Source organism: Notamacropus eugenii, chromosome 6 (assembly GCF_028372415.1).
Source record: "Notamacropus eugenii isolate mMacEug1 chromosome 6, mMacEug1.pri_v2, whole genome shotgun sequence".
Classification (NCBI taxonomy): Eukaryota; Metazoa; Chordata; class Mammalia; order Diprotodontia; family Macropodidae; genus Notamacropus; species Notamacropus eugenii.
In genome coordinates, this window is record NC_092877.1 from 312,348,000 (window position 1) to 312,368,194 (window position 20,195).

General features: G+C 37.0%; 1 protein-coding gene across 6 annotated transcripts in view; it reads left to right on the top strand.

Moving 5' to 3' along the window:
• Positions 1–17,940, top strand: part of SPAG16 (sperm associated antigen 16) — a 1,246,090-nt gene extending 1,228,150 nt beyond the window's left edge. For all 6 annotated transcript variants that reach the window (XM_072617486.1, XM_072617488.1, XM_072617489.1 and 3 more), the window contains one exon: positions 17,582–17,940. In XM_072617486.1, the coding sequence (XP_072473587.1) occupies positions 17,582–17,757 (176 nt within the window). In that variant the 3' untranslated portion in view covers positions 17,758–17,940. The remainder of the gene's footprint in view (positions 1–17,581) is intronic.
• The last annotated feature ends 2,255 nt before the right edge of the window (positions 17,941–20,195 follow it).

Genomic DNA, 20,195 nt, shown 5'->3' on the forward strand with positions numbered 1-20,195 from the left:
ATTTTTTTATTCTGGTCATCTATCATGCCATAACAAAAAATTACAGTAAATTGCTTCAACAAACCAGAACTATTTCAGTTTCATGAACAATTTGTAGTAGAAGAAATCAGATAATGTTGTGTGTTTCACATGCTCAGAAACATACCACATACAAATATAGAGTTGTGTTTGGAGACGTTGTCATGAATATATTGGAATAATGATCGATTTTTTTCTTTGAGATTCATTTTCCTGCAGATGGGAAAGAAATGAAAACTGTGTACTGTACATTCTTGTTGCATAGTTTAAAATATATGTTGGGAATGAAGCCCTTTGGGGAGTTACTTGATCTCTTTTTGAACATTGTTTCAATTTAATGCCTCACAGGGATTCATTCACTCCAAGAAAAATGAAAATTCTGAAATTGTTAAAAGCTATTCTCCTAAGTCCTTCATTTGCTCCCCAGGAAGCCTATCAATAGAAAAGAGCTCCATAAGGGCCAGTATAATGCCCTCGATAATAATGATTTAAGTGTTTTTTTAACTCTTAGGAGAAATAAATCAAGTGTTTCTAGCTACTGGTATAGATAAGTAGGACAACAAAAACTTGACCCAGGTATCTGAGATATTAAAGAGTAGGCATTTTGAAAGGGACCTCTAACCCTTGCTCTTTTCAACATCCACTCAGGCACAAAAATATATCAAGCATCTGCCAAGTGCAAAGCACTGCAGGAAAGATTGGGGGAGACAAAAGGGAAGTGTGAATTGTGGCCCTGGCCCTCAAGGATCTTATACTCTGATTGTGGAGATAATAATAAATCACATTTATAAACGAAATTACAGTTCACAAAGCCATTTTCTCCACCATTCCTATATGGGAGGAGGTGCAGTAGGCCCATTTTATAGATGAGGATAGTGAGGCTTGGAAAGACAAAGGGATTTTCCCAGAATTACACAGTTAACTAGGAAACATCAGAGAAAAGAACTTATGCCCAGGACCAAGTCCAGTGCTCTTTCTCCTAAATAACAGCGCCTCTTAGATATACTCATATATAAGAGCAATGCAATGTTGCATGTGAAAAGCGCTGCATGAATAATATGAACAACAGTGATAACCACTGCCATCTTATAGTACTTTAAAGTGCTCCAAGGACCAGAGTCAATGCCTGCATTTTTTGGACAGTAGAATGGAACATGTCAGAGCAGCTCAGACCCAGAGACTAGGCAGACCTATCTGGGCAAGGCAAGCCATCTAGAGACAATTTCAGTAGGGAGCAACTGGAGAGACCACGGGTGAGAAGATAGATTATCAACAGAGGATAATGGAAGAGGGGAGAAGGAAGGGCTGCTAAAGGGCCCAAACCCCCTTTGTTTGGCATTTTAATTCCTTTGCAGTGGGGCTCTAGGCCTGTTTTATAGGCATAATGCATGTGTCTCTCCTTAGGGCACTCTACATTTTAGCCAAACTGGCCTTCTTACTGTTCGAATACATGACATTCCTTCTCTTGATTCCATGTCTTTGCACAGCCTAGAAAGCCCCCTCTCCCCTCTGTTTCTTAGAGTTCCTAACTTCCTTCAAAACTCAGGTCACGTGTCTCATCCTATAGGAAGCCTATCCTGATCCCCCAGGCTTAAGTTTCCCTCCATAGAAATGACTTTGTATTGACTTTACATATATTTTTTATTTACTAATTTGTTCTTGGAAATTTCATGCCCTTTCCTCCAACAAAAGGCAAACTCCATGAGGGAGTTTTTCAATTTTTAGTTTTTTAGTTTTTCAGTTTCATATCCCCAAGGTTTGACACAAAATAAGTTCTCAGTTGTTGTTGTGTTTGTGTTTTATTCTCAAAGAGGACCATGACATCACAATGATGACATGACTTGCAGTTGACTTTGATTTGAGTGAGGGAGGGCTGTGCAAGGTCACCAACCTCACTTTCTTCTCCTGAGCCATCTGGGTTCAGTGGCCTGATATTCATCAGGATGACTGTAGATGACCCAGGATGCAATGTCAAGTGTTCAGTGTATGCTTGATGAATGAATGAATGAATGAAAGCAGAGTCTGGAGAAATGAATGAAGTTCTAAGAGGTAAGTTATACTTAATGCCAGGAAAAGCTTCCAAACAATTAGAAGTATTTTTAAGAGGAATGACTAGCTGGTTGTAGGTATTTTATTCTTTCTCATTGGAAAATTAATTAGGTAGATCATAGTGAAAATTCATTTTCAGGTTGGGGTTGGACTAGATTGCTGTAAGATCCCTTATAACTCTATCATTTTTAAGTGCTGGAATTTCATCTCAGGCAAGAATCAAATATCCAAATATTGTAGTGATTATTGGTTCCAAAAACCATAGATGTAAATCTAGAAGGGACCTTTATTGTTGTTATTCAGTCATGTCTGACTTTCTGTGACCCCATTTGGGGTTTTCTTGGCAAAGGTACTGGAGTGGTTTACCCTTTCCTTCTTCAGCTCTTTTTAATAGATGAGTGAGGCAAACAGGGTTAAGTGGTTTGCACAGTCATACAGCTAATAAGTGTCAGAGACCAGATTTGAACTCATGAAGATGAGTCTTCCTGACTGCAGGCCAGACACTCTATTCACTGTACCACCTCACTACCCAGAAAGGACTTTAGAAGATGTTGAAACCAATACCCTATTTAATAAAAAGGAAATTGAAGCTAGGAAAGGTTAAGTGACTTTCCCAGAGTTGACCAGCTAGAATGTGCCTGAGGCAGAATTTGAATCAGGTCTTTCTGACCTGAAGATCAGACCTTCAGTTGCTCTACATCAGCCTGAGAAAAGCACAGCATGTGTGCCAGTATCTAGGCAGTACATAGAGTCACCAGAATCTGGTAAGAAACAGTACATGGGGTCCTGGCAAGGAGATCAGTGAGATTTGGCAGTGGATAGCCAGAACTCGACCACAGGTTCAGGACAGGATTCCTGTCTGGGACAGGATTTCCATCTGGGATAATTAGCAATAATGAGTCAAGGCTTCAGTCCCAGAGGTACAAGGATATGGGACTGGGAAGCTTCACAGAATCTTGGGCAAAGGAAAGCAAGATAGGGCTAGTATGGAAGAGTGCTTTGTACATACTGTGTAAGACATGGCTGCCATTTTTAAAACCAAAATCATGCTCAAGATGAGCAGTTGCTATTGTCTCCAAACCAAAATGACCTTCTATTACATTACACACACACACACACACACACACACACACACACACACATATACACACACACACACATTGTGTATATGTTTCTATGAATACAGACTGATTTCCTCATTAAAATGTAAACTCCTTGAGGCAACTAGTATTTTTTTTTTTAGTTTTGTATCCCTTACTAGGGATAGCACAATGCTTGACACATAGCAGCTGCTTGATAAATACTTGATGGTTGAATTCACTGATTGATGCTGGTGATCTCTTTGCATCTTAGTGGACAGGTCAGTTGCCAAGGGGCCCAAAGCATAAACATCAAGTGAAGCACGAATAACTGCCATAGGTAATAACTGGATAATTGCCAATAGTATTCAACCCTGTGATTGAGTTGATCCACTTTTAGTACATGTCAAAAAGGGACTTCTGTGAATAGTGAGTGATTCCAACTGTTTCTGGCTGTGAATATCATCTTGCTGATTGCATCAGACCCCAAAACATTACCAAGCCTTATGAAAGAAATCTTTAGTCATTCAAAGGATTCAACCTGTTATCCTCACAGGAATAACCAAGTGGATGATAAATGCCTGTTGTCTATATTTCAACATACCTTTGGATGCAGTCTCTATAGAACTTGTCCATTAGTAACATATATCTTGGAAAGATAACCTAAGTAGACAAGGAATTATGCCCAGAGTGGAACAGGAGGAGTAATGTGGACTAGATTGTCTTGGGAAATTGCAAGACTCTTTTAATTTCTCCTAAGCTTCCTGTGAAAGCAAAAATTCCACTTCCATTTCTGTATGAAAGATGATGTAGACTACAATTACCTCTTAAGAATTAAAAATAATTATCACAAAAAGAAAAGTGAAGAAGCCCAAGATAGGTGCAGACAAGCTGCAATATAATGAATGAAGACCTCTGGGATAAAAAATAAGAGTTTCAGATGATATCATTAAGAAACTTTATGATGGGAAGAGAAGACAAGATAGTTAGGGAAAGTGACATCAAGTAGAAAGAGTGTTCCATTGGTACTCTACCATTATCAGGAGAAACCAAAAACAAATTGTAGTGTTCATCATTGGAGGGAACTCCTAAATCAATGACATCACAGATCTATTTGAATATCTCTAGTCCATAGCATTTCTGGCACATAATCATGTTTAATAAATGTTTGATGGTTGATTAGCTAAAGGATGTGATTCATATGGAGGAGTAATGGCCAATAGAATTAGAAAGAAAGTGTTAGTAGACGCTGGAAGCAAACTTTGAGAAGAGTAACATGATAAAGCAAAATTTTAGGAAGAATATTGGACTATCCTCTCTGTGCTACTTTTCCAGGGGCAACTAGTACTCTTGGTTTTCTAGGGTTCGTATCCACTAGATCTCCACTCCTGAAGCAGTAGTTCACAGATTTCTACCTGTGTAATGCCAGTGTGCTTCCAATCATTGTTCAGACAGTAGAAGTTAGCTCTTAGGAAAGGCATTTGCTAAGATGGCATAGTCAATTCAATAACTACAAAATATTTCCATCCATAATCCTTGGATGCATTCTCTCACAAATACAATTAGCATCTGTAAGAAGAGTAGGTTCCAACTTAGAGAACAGTGGTACCAAGAAAAAAACAACTTCCAATATTTGAGGGACTAAAAGTCTCTTATACAGTGCCTTTCATAGCTCTCCTGGGTGCACTCAATCAATTAATCAATAAACATTTATCAAGTGCCTACTATGTACTGTGCAATGTTTCTGCTGGGTGGCTGATTCAGCTGAATTCCCAGGATCTGTTCCTCTACATAGCTATTCTCTGCTACAAGGGGCCCTTTGAGTCTTCCTTCCTGGATTGATAGTTTCTTTGTGTCCAAGCCTATTTGGAGTACCTCTCGTCCCTGTTAGACGTAGTGTCTCCTGCTAGTTGAATAGCAGCTCTTCAAAATGACATGAGTGGTAAGGATGTAGGAAAGAGGGATGACCAGAAATAAATTGCTCCTGCTCCTGCTCCTGCTCCTTCCCTTCTACTCAGAGCTATAACCCCACCCCCACCCCCAACCGAGGCTGATTCTCCATCTGCTTCCGGCTGTTGGTTTGGGACACTTTCAACATGAAGCTCTGCCTTCAGGGTCTAGAGGGTTCATCTTTTAAATCTCTGCAGAGGTGTGTCATCCCATGAGGTTTCTCTGTTTCATTCCATCAGAGTAAGGGATTCACATATCATAAGGACTTGAGTTTGTTTGACACATCCTAACAACCTGTGATTACAATCTAGATTTTCTGGGATCCTGAGTTCCTTGCTTGACTAATCATGCTTATTTCTTCATTTTGAAAAGAAATATTAAAATATTAGCTCTATCTTCTTCAAATGTAGCACATGGACATAGTAGAATATGTTTTTCATTCAACAAGCATTTATTACTCATCTTTATGTGAAATAAGTTACAAGTTACAAAAGAAATGGAAGACGAGGTCTAGATCCTTGAATAGCTGCAAATAGCTAAGGGAAAATGAGATAGACAAAAATGAAGCAACTATTATAATATACAAACATTATAAGAATATTAGAGGCAGACTGGCATAGAAGATAGAGAGCCAGCCTCATCCTGGATTTGGAGTCAAAGGATCTTTGATTCCTATCCTCAGCCACTGATTCTCTTTGTGATCTTAGGCAAATCCCTTAAGCCTTCTAGCTTTCAATATCTTCATCTGTAAAAATAAAGTGCTGGACTAGATGAATTCTTTCATATCTTCCAGTTCCAAATCTATGACCCAATGACCCTTTTAAGTTTTTTTATTTCAATTATCAGTTGTGATACATTCTAAGTACTCTGAACTGATCTAGATCGAAACTGATTGTTGGATCACTATGATTCATTATAAAACCAAATCATATCAACTTTAATTACAGCTAAAATGAGACTAAAATGAAAATGAATAATTTGCCAATTTGATTCCTAAAGATTCCTTATACCTTGGCATATATACATACCTCTAAGTCACGTGTAATTTTTTTTTTGGTTCAGAAAAGCTACGAAGAGCCCTTAACAACTGAGTACTAACCCTTCATTTTATAAGTAAAGAATCTGAGAGTCAGCGAGGCTATGTTGCTTGTCCCAGGACACATAGTTACTGATACAACCAAGACTAGAGCCTGCCCATCTTTTATATCCCAATGTTCTTTTCCACATAAATCTACCATATTGGTCTGAATACAGGCTACACTTTTTCCCTATTTCTGGCATAGGTAAAACCTGAATGGGGTCTATAATCATACTGTAAGTTCTCTCAATAGGACTACATTTTCACTGGTCTCCCCAGCAGCAGCTGCAGAAGTAGAAAAAGCAATATCATCCACGCAACCCCAGGCTCACCAGGCTGAGCCTGAGCCTCTACTGCTGGTGTACCAAGGACTGAGAGACCAATCCCTCCTATCTATATCTCAGTAGCTAGAGGGAATTCACTAGAAAGCCCATACATTTACCTTTGCTCTTGTGCCTTGAAGCATATTAGTACTTGATCTTGAGGGTGGGGAGCCCCACAAGTTTACATACGCTTCGTTCTGAGGCTCAGTTCCAATTGCCCTATGTAAATGGCAAACATAGAACTGTTTCTTTTTAGAATTTCTCCATTTTCAAGAATTCCCTTTAACTTTCTGTACAATGATTTACATGTTTGTTTGCTAGAAGCTTCATTATTTACTTTTAAAAGAAGTTTTTTTCATAAAATGATCTGCTTTAAAAAATATTATGTGATTATTTGCAGGGAGTGGAAATAATTATTTTTCTTTCAAATGGGTTATATTTTAGTGGCATATTTTGTATTTAGTATGCTCTATGTTAAGAACAATAAGGTATTAGGTTACATAAATATCTAAAATGTGTAATACATGTAGAAATATCAAATGGCAAAATTTGAGGATGGTCATACAATTCAGGGGTGGGGAACTCGTGACCTCAAGGCCACATGTAACCCTCTAGGACCTCAAGTGCTGCCCTTTGAATCCAACCTTTACAGAACAAATCCCCTTAATAAAAGGATTTGTTCTGTGAAACTTGAACTTAGTCAAAAGGCTGCACCCAAAGGACCTAGGAGGTCACATGTGGCATTGAGCCCTCAGATTCCTCACCCCTGCCCCAGACCTTCCAGTAACAAGAAAAACTATAATGGATAGAGCCCTAAGTAAGCTTATAGCCCTTTCACATGGTAGCTGCTTAATACCTTGTTGGATTGTTGTTGAAGTGTTCAAGATTATTCATTCATCTCCCATTTAACTACTCACTTTTTCCTCATACTTTTCTCTTTTCTCTGTAGCTATGCTCTTTATGGAAATCCCAATACATTACCTACTTAGAAGTGCCCCATGACCCAAGTTTTGCCTTCTTTCCATCACAATTTACCCCATGATCCAAGTCTTACCTTCTCTCCAACAAAATTTACCGAGCTGTGTACCATTCCCTTGGTGCCCTGTTTTTGCTTTTGTTTTTATTTTCTAAGAAGAGATCTTGTTAACCTAATATTCTATCCCATGTGAATGTGTTAGTGGGTCTTAATAACTTAATGTATAACAGCTTATACCTTGGCTAACTTTGTTAGTGAGCATTTTGGACCCTGAAAGAATCCAAATGTGGATTTACAGAACTTTAAGGTACTCCATCAGACATACAGTCCAGTAGTCACCCAATACTTGGCCACATTTGGAGAGGAATAATGGTAAAAGAATCAAAATCACTGAAGAGTACAGGAGCAATGGAGGATAAAGGACTGAAAAAATAAAAGATCCACCATTGGGAATCTTTTTTTTGCCCGTACAACTTACACAAAGGTTGAACTCCTGCTCATGGAATCGTAGAATTTCAAAGTTAGAAGGAACTTTAGGAATGATCTACTATAAACTCTATGTAAATAAGAATACTTTCCTGAAAGTATCTGACAAATCATAGACCCTCCAGGGATATTGAAATCCCTGTCTATCCCTGTCACGTCAGGAAGCCCAATCCAGTGTGAGCCAGCTCTATTGAGAAGCATTTCCTTATGTTAAACTAATACCTACTTCGCTGTATTTTCTACCAATTATTTCTACTTCTGTCTTCTGTGACCAAATAAAATAATCTATTCCTTCTTCTACAATAACCCTTCCAATATTTGAAGGATGTCCCCCCAGGCCTCTTCTCCAGGATAAACATCCATAATTACTTCAGCTGTTCTTAGTATAGCATAGTTTCTTCATCATCCTGTCACCCTCCTCTGGGTAAGGTAAAATTTGTCACTGTCCTTCCAAAATAGTTGCTATCAAAAATGGAACACAATGCACAAAAGGTGGTCTAGTTAGGGCAGAATGCAAGAAGTCTATCATAGTTCTAGATCTCAGACATGGAGCCTGAAAGAACCTTGAAAGGAATCTCTTCCAACCCCTCCGTACAATTTCCTTTCTTGTAGCCATTGTGACTCTCTTAAGGTAGCTTAAGATTGATTTAGCTTTTCAACTACCATCTCATACTGCTAAATTACACTGAGCTCCAAATATCCACTAAAACTTTTATCTTTTATGGATAATATCTTATTCCCTTTAACACATTCATATCTGATTCTAAAAGATTCATATTTACCATATAGTTGCCTCTAGTCAATAATCATGACATCAAATACTTCCCTCTTCCTCATCTACTCTTTTGTTTAATTCATATAATCTATTCCTAAGGGCAGTATCATGTAGTGGATAAAAAGTTGGCATCAGTTATGAAGACCTAGGCTTATGTCCTGCCTGTAACACATATTGGTTGTACAACCCTTGGAAAAGCACTTAAAAGCTCCAAATGTTACCATGCAACTCTCTAAAACTATGTGTTCCAGCATAGATGCTGATCTACATTAGTAGAGAGAACTGCCTCACCGGGCATTCTCTATGTTATGAAATCACAGGTCTGGACAAAAAAAATCTATAAGCATGAGGTGATTGAGTAAGTCAATCAAATTAGAAGATAATAGTCTTGTTACCTTCATCAGCTAGAAACAATCAGTCATCAGTCACCACCTTTAGATTAAATGTGAAATGTATACCTAGCACAGTTCCTAAGATATTCTCAAATACTTAAATGGATCTGAGATCTTGTCATTGTGAATGTTTGCTGTAAGCCATCCATCTCTGCCCAATCTGTGCTGCTACTCTTGTCTATGTCCTCCCATAGGTTTGACACACATGCTCCACACAATGTACTAAAGCCTTTCTTTGTGGTCTACCAATATCACAGAGAGAGCAGGAAAGCAAGCATACAGTTTGGTCCTTTACTTTCCCGATGGGACATGTGCATCTTTTTTTTATCATTTATTTCTTTGATGACTTTTTTTACTGCAATCCATCAGATCTCTTTATTTGTAACATATTGCAGCTTGTTCATACCCGTCATATACTTCTCCATTGCTCTCCAAGTGATAGTAACTTAAATCTTAGACCCATATCATAGATTTAGAGCTTTTCAAAAATTGTTAATAGCAATATTAGTTGCTCCCCTTTGTATTGTTTTCCAAAATCTTATTTGTTAATTGTGACATGTCACAGCTAAAATAGGTTTGAACTGGCAAAGCAAAGCATACATTCCAGACACTAGTCCTATTCTCCAGAGATCTTGCACCTGCATTTTGGATAGCTATCATCAGATGGCACCAATGGTTTGAATGTTAGAGTAAGTATAGATTGATTCTGGTTGGAGGTGGGGGGTAGGAGGGAGTGTAGTTTCCTCTAGATTTTTAAATGTTTCATACAGGGCCTAATCAGCTAATGCTTTAAAAAATACTTCATTAAAAGAAAATGTATTAAGACTTTCTTTTCTACAAGAGAAGCAAATAAAACATTCGATAGCAAAGCTTAAAAAGAAATAAAACTTCTAGGCACAAGTTGGTCATCTGTCCTCCAATATTGTTACCAATCTTATACAACAAAAACAAGAGTTGTTATTATAATACAAATTATCCCTTAGAATCTGAAGTCTCTGGAACTCTTGATCTTCTGGGATAGGACTTTAAAACCACAGTTGCTGCTAGGAAAGTTGCTTCTATCTGATATAGTCAGAGATACTAACAATCTTATTCATGTAAATCTCCATAAAGAATGGGTAATTTCCTTGTGACCTTTGTGTGACTTTGCTCTACAGCATAAATAGAAAATTTTGCTGCTGTCTTCTGGTCTTCACCAGCTAGAACCCCCAAAGTCAATATGGTACCTACATCCTTATCATGACTCCCAAGACCACTTTCTCATTTAAAGAACAGAGTATCATATATCTGCCTTGTGTCTTGTGTTTTTAATATGACTCATCACTCCTAGTTCTAGATGAAAATTTATCAGAAACAGCTGTTAAATTACTAGAATAATGACGTAGATGATATACTATCAGATTTTCAGATGGAACAACATTAGGAGGGATAACTTCCAAAAGATTCTTGACAGAAAGGGGAATTGGACTGAATCTAATACACTAGGCATACATTCACTAAAGTCAAAGTACAAAAAATCAACTTCACAAATGTGAGAGGAGGGAGACATGCATAGATAGCAATGGTTCTTTAAAAAAAACCCTAAGTGTCTTTGTGGACTACAGGCTCAACATGAGTCAATAGTGCAATGTGATAGCCAAAAATAAAAAAGTAAATACAGTGTTGGGTTGTATTAACTAGATCCTCAATGCCAACAAGAGGGAGGTGATTTGCTGACTGCACTCTTTGTTCATCAGACCTCATCTGAAGAATTGTGTTCACTTTCAAAGGAACAAAAATATTGTTAAGATGGAGAGTGTCCAGAGGAAGATGATTAAGATCATAAAAGGCCCTGAGACCCTGAATGAATGAAAAATGATTAAGTTATAGGAGAACCCATTAAAGGAGCTAGGCATCTCTAGCTTGGAGAGGACTCAATGGATGTGATAGCTAACTTCGAATATTTGAAGGATTGTCATCTGAAGGAGGAAATAGGCAGCGAAGTGGTCCATTGTATAGAATATTGGTATTGGAGTCATGAAGGTGCAAGATCAAATCCAGCTAAGTAACCCTGAACAAGTCACTTAACTGTCTTGTGCTCCATTTTCCTCACCTGTAAAATGCAGATAATATATGGTTATTATTATCATTGTATAACACCTTCCTCCTAAGCGCTTGCTCAGCAAACTTAAAAATACTATATAAAGCCTAACTGTCACTGTTGTTTGTTATTTGTCATTGTTGTTATCTCATTTGAGCCCAGAAGACAAAACCAGGAGAAATGGGGGGCAGTTGCAAAGAGGCAACTTTAGGTTCCATGTCAGGAACAACTTCCTAGCCACTTCCCAGGACTGGAATGACCAGCTTTGAGGGACAGTAGATTCCCCCACCTTAGAGGGCTTGAAGCAGAGACTAGATGACCACTTGCTGAATATATTATGGTGGAAATATCTAGCATGCATAGAATGGATTCTATGGCCACTGAGGTCTATTTCAGCTCATATATCCTGTTATTCTGTGGGATATATTGCCAAAATAATTTTGGAAAATTAAGAAAACTCTTAGTGATTCTAGAGTAGTGCTTTCTTCAAATCATTTTGCATAGTTTTTATACTTCAATAATTGGTGATACAAACAAAAATTATCCTGAAATAACCGTCAAAATTGTATCCTTTTACATTTATACATTCAAAGATTTCCTAAGTTATGTTAGTTTAACCCCCCCAAAAAAGTTTAGAACATGATCAATTGAAAATGTATTACTTAGTTATCAGAAGCTAGTAAACAAGATATGTTTCATCAAAGACTTCTATTGTTAATGATCCCTGAATTGAGAGCACATGGTTTATGGACCATTGGGTTCAGGACAACTCTATTAGGGATGCTCAAGTTAAGAATTCCGCAGATAAAAAGGGCTTAAGTATTTGACTCTTTAATTAATAGGCATCTATCTTATTGTCCTTTTTTCTCCCTCATTAAGAAAATCTCTTTAGGAAACAGGTTTATTTTTCATACATATCTGTGAGATTATATTAATAAAGTGTACAGGAAAAACAATATGAAGGAGAGAAAATAACCCTAATTCTTAAGTAATCAGCTTCCTAGACATTACATTTGAAATTTTGGTTACTATTTTAGTCATAAATTGCCTAGCTTAAAATGATACTAAATAGGGCCGAAAATGAATAAAGTCACTATTTTGTCTAATTCAGAACTTTAAATTGGATGTTCTTAAGGGTTTTCTTAATCACTTTATTGTTAAATCATAGTATGTCACTAATATCAGCTTATTTTTCCTATAAAATCAAGTTACTAAATATTGTTCAGTTCTCAATGTATCTCTGCAAACCCAACTGAGAGTGCTTTGGCAATGATATCCTTGACTAATTTTCACAAGTACCAAAAAAGTTCATAATAAAGAAGCATCACCATTTTTAGAAATTTTGTTATTTATAGAATCATTTTTTGAGCAAAATTTGAGTCTTCTTACACTTTTTTCAGTTTTTAAGTTTCCAAATGGAAACTTCGATGGTAATACATTCAAAGAGCTGTAGTTTAGGCCAAGGTTCATTCCTATTCTCCATCCAAAAAAAGTTGTAGCATTGCAGATAGGGGAAGAAGAATATCATCTATTTCTCTAGTTTAATTCCAATTAATTAATTGGTCAACACTGGATAGTGTTGATTGAGTGAGGAGAGGAAAGAGATGTTTGAAAGACTTTTACAGAAAAAAAACAAATTATGTATGGGCTTTTTAACTACCATAGGGCTAAAGAAAATCTGAGTTTCCTGTCATATTCAGATAACTCATTGAAATTTTTCTCTACAGCACATGGTAGAGTGTAAAGCATCATAATAGCCAGCATTTATACAGTGCTCTACAAAGGTTTACAAAATGTTTGATCCTTACAACAATCCTGAGAGATAGGTGCCATCATTATCTCCATTTTACAGATGAGGAAACTGGAGCAGGGAAAGGTTAAATGGCTTGCCCAGGGTCACACAATTAGTAAGTGTACAAGGCAGGATTGAACTCAAGTCTTCCTGATTCCAAATCCCAACAATCTACCACTATTCAACCTATCTATATTATATAAAGACATATAAATAGACTTTTAAAATGTTAAGAACTGAAAACTCAACCCCAACCTGAGTGGAACTTTGCCCAAAGGAGAGATGTGTCAATGGCTTCCATCACTTCTTGTATTCCTCTAAAGAGGAAGGAATCCACTGACCTAAAAGACAAGCGAACACTATCAATGGCTGAATTCTAAGCAGGCTGATCTCCACCTGAGTTTGGGGTAGAGATAGAAATAAGCTAATCTTTAGGCCAGGCAAACACCTAGGTTCCTTGGTGGATTCCTGTTTGATGCTGGTACCCTTGGTAGTGGATCTTCGCATACCCCTTTATGACACATTCCAGACAATCAGAGACAGCGTACTGAGTCCCAGATACCCACAGTAAGAGTAGGATGCCCATTAAGTGGGACAAGGCTGAAGAAGGTACAGCCCCTGAGCCCATCTTAGAGGACAAATATCTTTCTGGGATTGCTTCTGCCTGCTCCATTTCCCAGGACCTTTTATTTAGAGTTTTGCTCTTTCCCTCAAACTTTTTTGGGTAGATCTTGAGTCCAAGATATGCCTGGAAAGACAGAGAATGCTTGTCTCCTTCTACCTGTACAATTATTGACCTTAGGTCACAAAAGCAAGGGCCAAATCTCTGGAAGGAGAGATTCCCCTGAGAAAGATCAAATTTCAACATCCTGACTGAACAAGCCACAGATTTGGAAATTAAGGGATCTAGAAAGTCCCTGCCCTGTCACTAACTCTGAACCTCATCTTATTCAAAATAAGAGATTGGACAAAGTGGTTTCTCACATCCTTCTAGTTCCAACATTCTCTAAGTCTCTTAAGTGCTACATTTTATTTCCCATCAGCTCTACTTCAATTTCATTAAATGTTGAATGAGTATTCCTCTGTAACCTTGGTCAAGTCACTTCCCTCTATAGGATTTTAATTTCCTTTTCTGAAAAATAAAATTTGGACTGGATGATTCCTAAGGGTACTTTCCAGTTTTAACATTCTATTTTTAGAGTGTAATGGTGAATGAGAGGTAGTTTTAAGGCTCTTTCAATCATCTGCCAAGCCCCACATGCATAAAAGTACAGCGCTAAGTCCATCCTCCCTTTCCTCTTTCTCCCCCCATAAATGCGTGACTTCCAGACTGAATAGCAGCAACCCAACAGTTGAGTTTATGGTACTTGCCTACTGACAGATGTTACTAGTTAGTTACAGTCTGACTAGAAAAGACCTTTAAAAAAAATCTCATTTGTATAACTCTCTTCATATTACAAGTGAGGAAGCTGGGATCTAAAGAGGTAAACTGACTTGTCCACAGTCACACATCTAACAGGTGGCTGACTCCAACTCCAGTGTTCTTTCCACTATGCCACTTATAAGATAATATATTCCTGTCATCTGACCATTCTATAAAAGGTATTAAATCTGTCTGCTGGCTAAATGCTTACAAATGTCTTGTATACAGTAGAAGCTCAAATATATATATATATAGACTGGAATTAGGAAAGTTGTCAAACTTGTCAAAATGTAATTTTATAAATCAATTTAACTAGTTTCCTGTTCAAATGTTTCTATAGTACTATATTTATACTTTTAAATTTTATATGAGTTATTTTTTCATCATATGCCTTTGATTTGTGTGGTTTTATTGTGGTGTTTGCCTTTCTAATATGTTATTCCTCTAGTATTCAAGTTGCTAGGCAAATAAAGTTTCCAAGAGTATATTTCAATGATAATTGTGTTTTGTAGGACACTTGTATTTATACTTTGTTTTGCTTAATATTGTAATAAAGATATTTTAGCCATCAATGAAATAATTTATTTCCTCTCCCCTCTTCATAAGATGGAATTTCCTGTCTTGTAAAGAGATACATTTACATCACAATACGCATTATTATTAGTGCAAATTTTCCGTAAATGCTAATAAGGTAACATTTAAAATTTCTGTTCTGAGGCCTTCATTTTCTCTCCTTTTACGTTAGTATTTTCTGTTAAAGAAAAGTGAAAACAAAAGCAATGTAGATTTGGCTTAGAAATGGCCTGATATCATGCATTGTCTGAAAATCTTCGTGTTCCTGTTGGCTCTATCTCTAAGAGATGAAAAGGGCCTCAGAAATGAGGAAACTTACTCAGAGTCACAAAGGTAGTAAATAACAAAGCCATGATTCGAACCCAGGTTCTGTGAGTCAAATCTAGTGCTCTATCTATATCATGTTTCTTCCAAAATGAAAAATTGACACACATATGTGAATGTACAAACACTAAATACAGATATTCAGAAACATCTGTCTATGTACATTTACAAATATTTAACTTCCCAAGAAATGATATCAGCTCTTCGGTGTTAGATTGTTTTATTGGGAAAAATGCCATTTAGTTTTCTTTTCCCATCAGTCCCATATATACCAACTAAATATTAGTGTTGTGTTTTACAAAGTCTAATGAATGGTTCCCCCAAATCTGCTGACCCACACCACTTTCACCAGCCTTATCTCTAATAGAAATAGTTTTGTACTTGAACCATGGTGTGGTGCCTATTGCTTCAATGTAAACTATATAAAAGGAGGGGTACAATGTTATATTTATGATGCTTTTGTATCAATCAGTTAATAACATAGAACACAGAGATCCCTGATAATATCTTCCAAAGGTGAGCAAAAATTAACATAAATATATCAGCATCCACACAATAATGAAAATATTTATTAACACAGATATTTAGGGGTAGCTGTGAGTGTTGTCAGGTTATTTATGAAGTTTTAAGTCATGCCCTAATTTTTTAATCTTCTCTATCTTGTTGAGCAAACTTTTAAAAAGTTCCCAAGAGGTCTGATAAATTAAGCCAGTGAAATATTTCAGGTGCTCATTTGATGAATTTTGCTTCATGAAGATAATGGCTTTGAGCTAAACCCTTTCCTCCCTCTATGAGTTCTTGATTTGTTTTCCTTGATTTAAAAGTCTGGAAATAATATTTATCCCTTCCCCAGCAGTGGCTGTTAAGAATCCAAGAAATAAGTTACTTATTTGGCTTTTAGGAAAGTCACAACAGCAATTGCCTATAGAGTCTAGCTGAAAGTGAAATCCATATGTAATGCTTCTGTCAGCAAAGACTTACTGGAGGAGAATTTATAATAAATATTCACATCTGCTGCTTTGGACACCCTAATCCATCCTATGAATCTTTGCTGTGTCAGGCTTTGTTCTAGATGAAGAAGCCCAGTACTTATAAAGGTTTGAAAATAGGTCATATTTATCATGGTTAACAGTACTTCCACAGTGGTCCCTCCTTTACAGATATCCATGACCACTTGAGACACAGCCTGCAATTAAATGTTTAAGTGCTTTTAAAATGATTTTGCATAAATCATTTTTATAAGAACAAATTGCATTTGTTTTCCCCATTATATCACCTGAAGTCATTTTCTGTTCAAATTTTGACAAGAAGACATTATTGGAATCTATCAGAGTGATGTGATGGCAATGATTCCCAAGTGAATATCAGACTGTCAAGTAGAAAACCTTGTATCTTTCTTACTTCTCCAGAATCTGAGGCTAAATAAGAATGTTCCACTGTTTCTAATCTCAAAATCCATGGTTTAAATGCTTCATTGACTTCTTAGTGACCACACTAATTCAGGTTTCACTGGTGATTTGATGTCTCTTGCAGGAAAATACTCATATTTAAGAAAAGATGCTGTAGCAATTTTTAGAATATCTTATCCCATATGTAGCTATCTTACGTAACTAGGGTCATGACTTGTAAACCTAGCTGAGAGGATTAAACAATTTTGTGATGAAGTTATTGGTTTTACTTATGAAACTGAAGCTCATGAATATTACTAGTATTTTTAATCATAAATTACTTATTGTTTTTAAAATGAAGATTTAGGTACATTGTTTTCAAGCAACTAAAATTAAAGTGAAATGACAAATTTTTTTAATATAAAGTACACATAAATAGTAGCATCTTGTTCTTTGGCTAAACTTGAAATCCTAACCTCTCTTAAACTTCTCCTTATATACAATACGTATTGTGAATTTTGTGTATATCCTTTGATAAATTGTTGTGCTCTTTGTTGTTCAAGAAGTCCATCTTAATAAAATTTTTGATTGTGTAAATCTGTTGAGAATAAAAGTTGCAGAAATCCTCTGCTGTGGGTAGTAAGTAAAAATCCTTAGGTTTATTTTAATCATTCAAATCTAACACTCTAATTATTGATTTATATTACACTGAACTCAAATCATTTCCTATAAAGCAATTCTCAATTCACATGTCATGGTAGTTGGCAACATAAAAGGAGAGTTTGGTGCATCGCCCTGGAAACAGAATCGTAACGTTCCCTTACTTGCAAACTACATCCGTTCTAATGAAACTTTGCTTTCTCTCTCTATTCCAGGTCGAGTTTTAGCTCAGGCAAGCGGCAACGGGGTTATCCATTTGCTAGATCTCAAATCAGGTCAGATTCGCAAACTGATGGGCCATGAGAGTGAAGCGCACAGCGTAGTCTTCTCTCACGACGGAGAGAGCCTGTTTTCTGGGGGATCTGACGGAACTGTTCGAACGTGGTCCTGAAAATCAGCGTCTCACACTGCAGAGGGCATTCACTTTTATGCGGGAATGTCTTTTAGAGCTCCGAGCTAGTAAACGACTAGTTAAATATGTTAGAAGGAAATGTTTGCAGTTCGCCTGATAACATGCAACGGATACACTCCGGTGTGTATATTGTCAACAATAAAAATTAAAACTTTCTGCTTATTTATTTGAGAATGGATCATTTCCTCTTATTCCCGTCCCCCACCCCCTCCCACTCCCATTTTAATAAGAATTTAGAGAAGATGCTGCCTTGCTTAGGGGTTGGAGAGAAATAGCTTTACAATGACGCCTAATGACAGACTAGATGAATTGCAAGAGATTGGTTTTTAATGTTACTGAACAAGCGCCACAAGAACTCTCCTACTTTTCGCTAAATCCAGGCTATGGAGGAAGATGCGAAGTTTAATCATGCAGCATTGGGAGTCTTTCTGCAGTCAGAGGTTCAAATACCAACAGTGAGGTTTCGTTTTCAAAGATGCCTTGGCAGCGATCATGCCTCATCTCCTAATAATAATCAGGGACTGCAGATGGCTTAAATCTAGATACGAGGCACTTCCGGAACTTACCGAGTGGAACACATCTATGCAGCGGGTCCAAGAATGCATTACGTATAATGACATTGATTTGGGGGGCCTTAGGTGGGTTCGATGCAAATAGCTAACATGCATATGTAGGAAACCCTTCCCCTTAATAGTGTAACCATCTCTGGTTTAGGGAAAAGTGCGACTAGGAAGAGAGAAACTCTCTATTCTGGTCTTTTCTGGAGGCTGGCTAGAAAGAGCTGCCGAAAATTGGTACTGTGCGGTGCGGCGCGCTGAATCCAGCTGTTGGCGCTGTCCGTGGTACTGAAGAAATCCCGGCTGCCGGTAGATTGAGCTCCAAAGCCCCAATCTGTGCAAACTGCTTTCTTTGATGCAGAAATCAAGCTAAAGTTGTTCCTTTGCTTCACGTCCACTGTAAGCATTATCTGTCGTTGTAAGAGGTGATTGAAGCCGCATATTATGATGGTGCGGAGGGTATTTTAGGAGGAGCTGGTTTTAAGCTATAGCCTACTGTTGCTGTTTGTGGTATTGAAAGCTTAACCAAACCACCTTTCTCTACTGCCGTTACAAACACTGTGCAAAGGATCTCGTGTTTGGAAGAAACGTAATCAATCGGGAAATTTCATAGAAGCAGCTGAGAAAATCCTAAAATTAAGTTCAACATGATTCTACTACGGGAGTCTGGATTTCGACGAGACAGCATTGCTTCTTGCTTTGAATTCTGAACACTGGTCCAAAGCTTAATTCTTATGTGTGTCTGCTGTGTTTCTCTCTGGAAGGGCGGGAGACTGCCTCTTTACTGTGTTTTGAAATGGGAGGCAGAGAAAAGGGATTGCCTATAACTCATCCCTGAAAAAAAATGTATTCTTCGGGTAATTAAAGAGGAACTGCTTTACTAAAACATATCTAACCTTTTAGTTCATATTGGCCTGTGACCCTACCATCACCATTAACCTCCATACTGATTAGGTAAGTATACGTTATTAGAACAAGTTATATTTGTTTTCTCAGAGGGTTAGATGCAGTCATTTGTTATCGGATGTGGTTTTTTCAAAGTTCAGCTATGGCCGTGATCTCAGTGCACCAGTGTTTGCTTACTTATTAAAATCTTTACATAAACATTTTATTTAGATAAAGATTTCTTTCACTTAAATAAATGGAGCCTTAAACTGTCATAGAGCACCCAAGCTATCAAGATGACTGCTATGTTTTTTAAATTTTATTTTATTAGGCAGTCTTAGAACTTTGTTATGTTTTGAATGCCTACATTGAGAAATAAGGGTTTACAAAATAGATTTCATGGATAGAAGCATATTTATGATTTTATTCTAAATGTGAATTGTATCCCTCATTTCTATTTAAGTTTGCACTGATAATAGTATGGTAAATTGTTGCCTACCTGTAGCTTGTAAATGAATAGACTATGAAAAGACATAATGTCCATGTCTTTTTATAGCAGAATTCTGTGTGAATTTGACATGGCTTATCATGCATGTTGCTACAGATACTAGAGGAATGCTACAGGGAAGCACAATAGCTCCTTTTTCTCAAAGTTAAACTTTCTAAATATGTGGTGGATCTGTCAATTCATCCTGCAGTTAGTAAAATAGGTTTATTTTTTCAAAAGCTTATAGACTGTTTGGTACCACTGTTAATCAGTTAGGGGAAAAAATGCTTTGTCAATAGGCTCTTAAAGCTCCTCTAGTAAGATTATAGGTTTGCATCTTCCTGTTCTGTCATGACTCATTATTTTTTTACATATTTTAAAGGAGATTCACCTCCTTTATCATTATTCACAAAGAATTCTAATATTAGAGAATATTCCCCCTTCAGGAAGAGGGAGTAAATATATTACCTTCCATTTTACTATTGCAA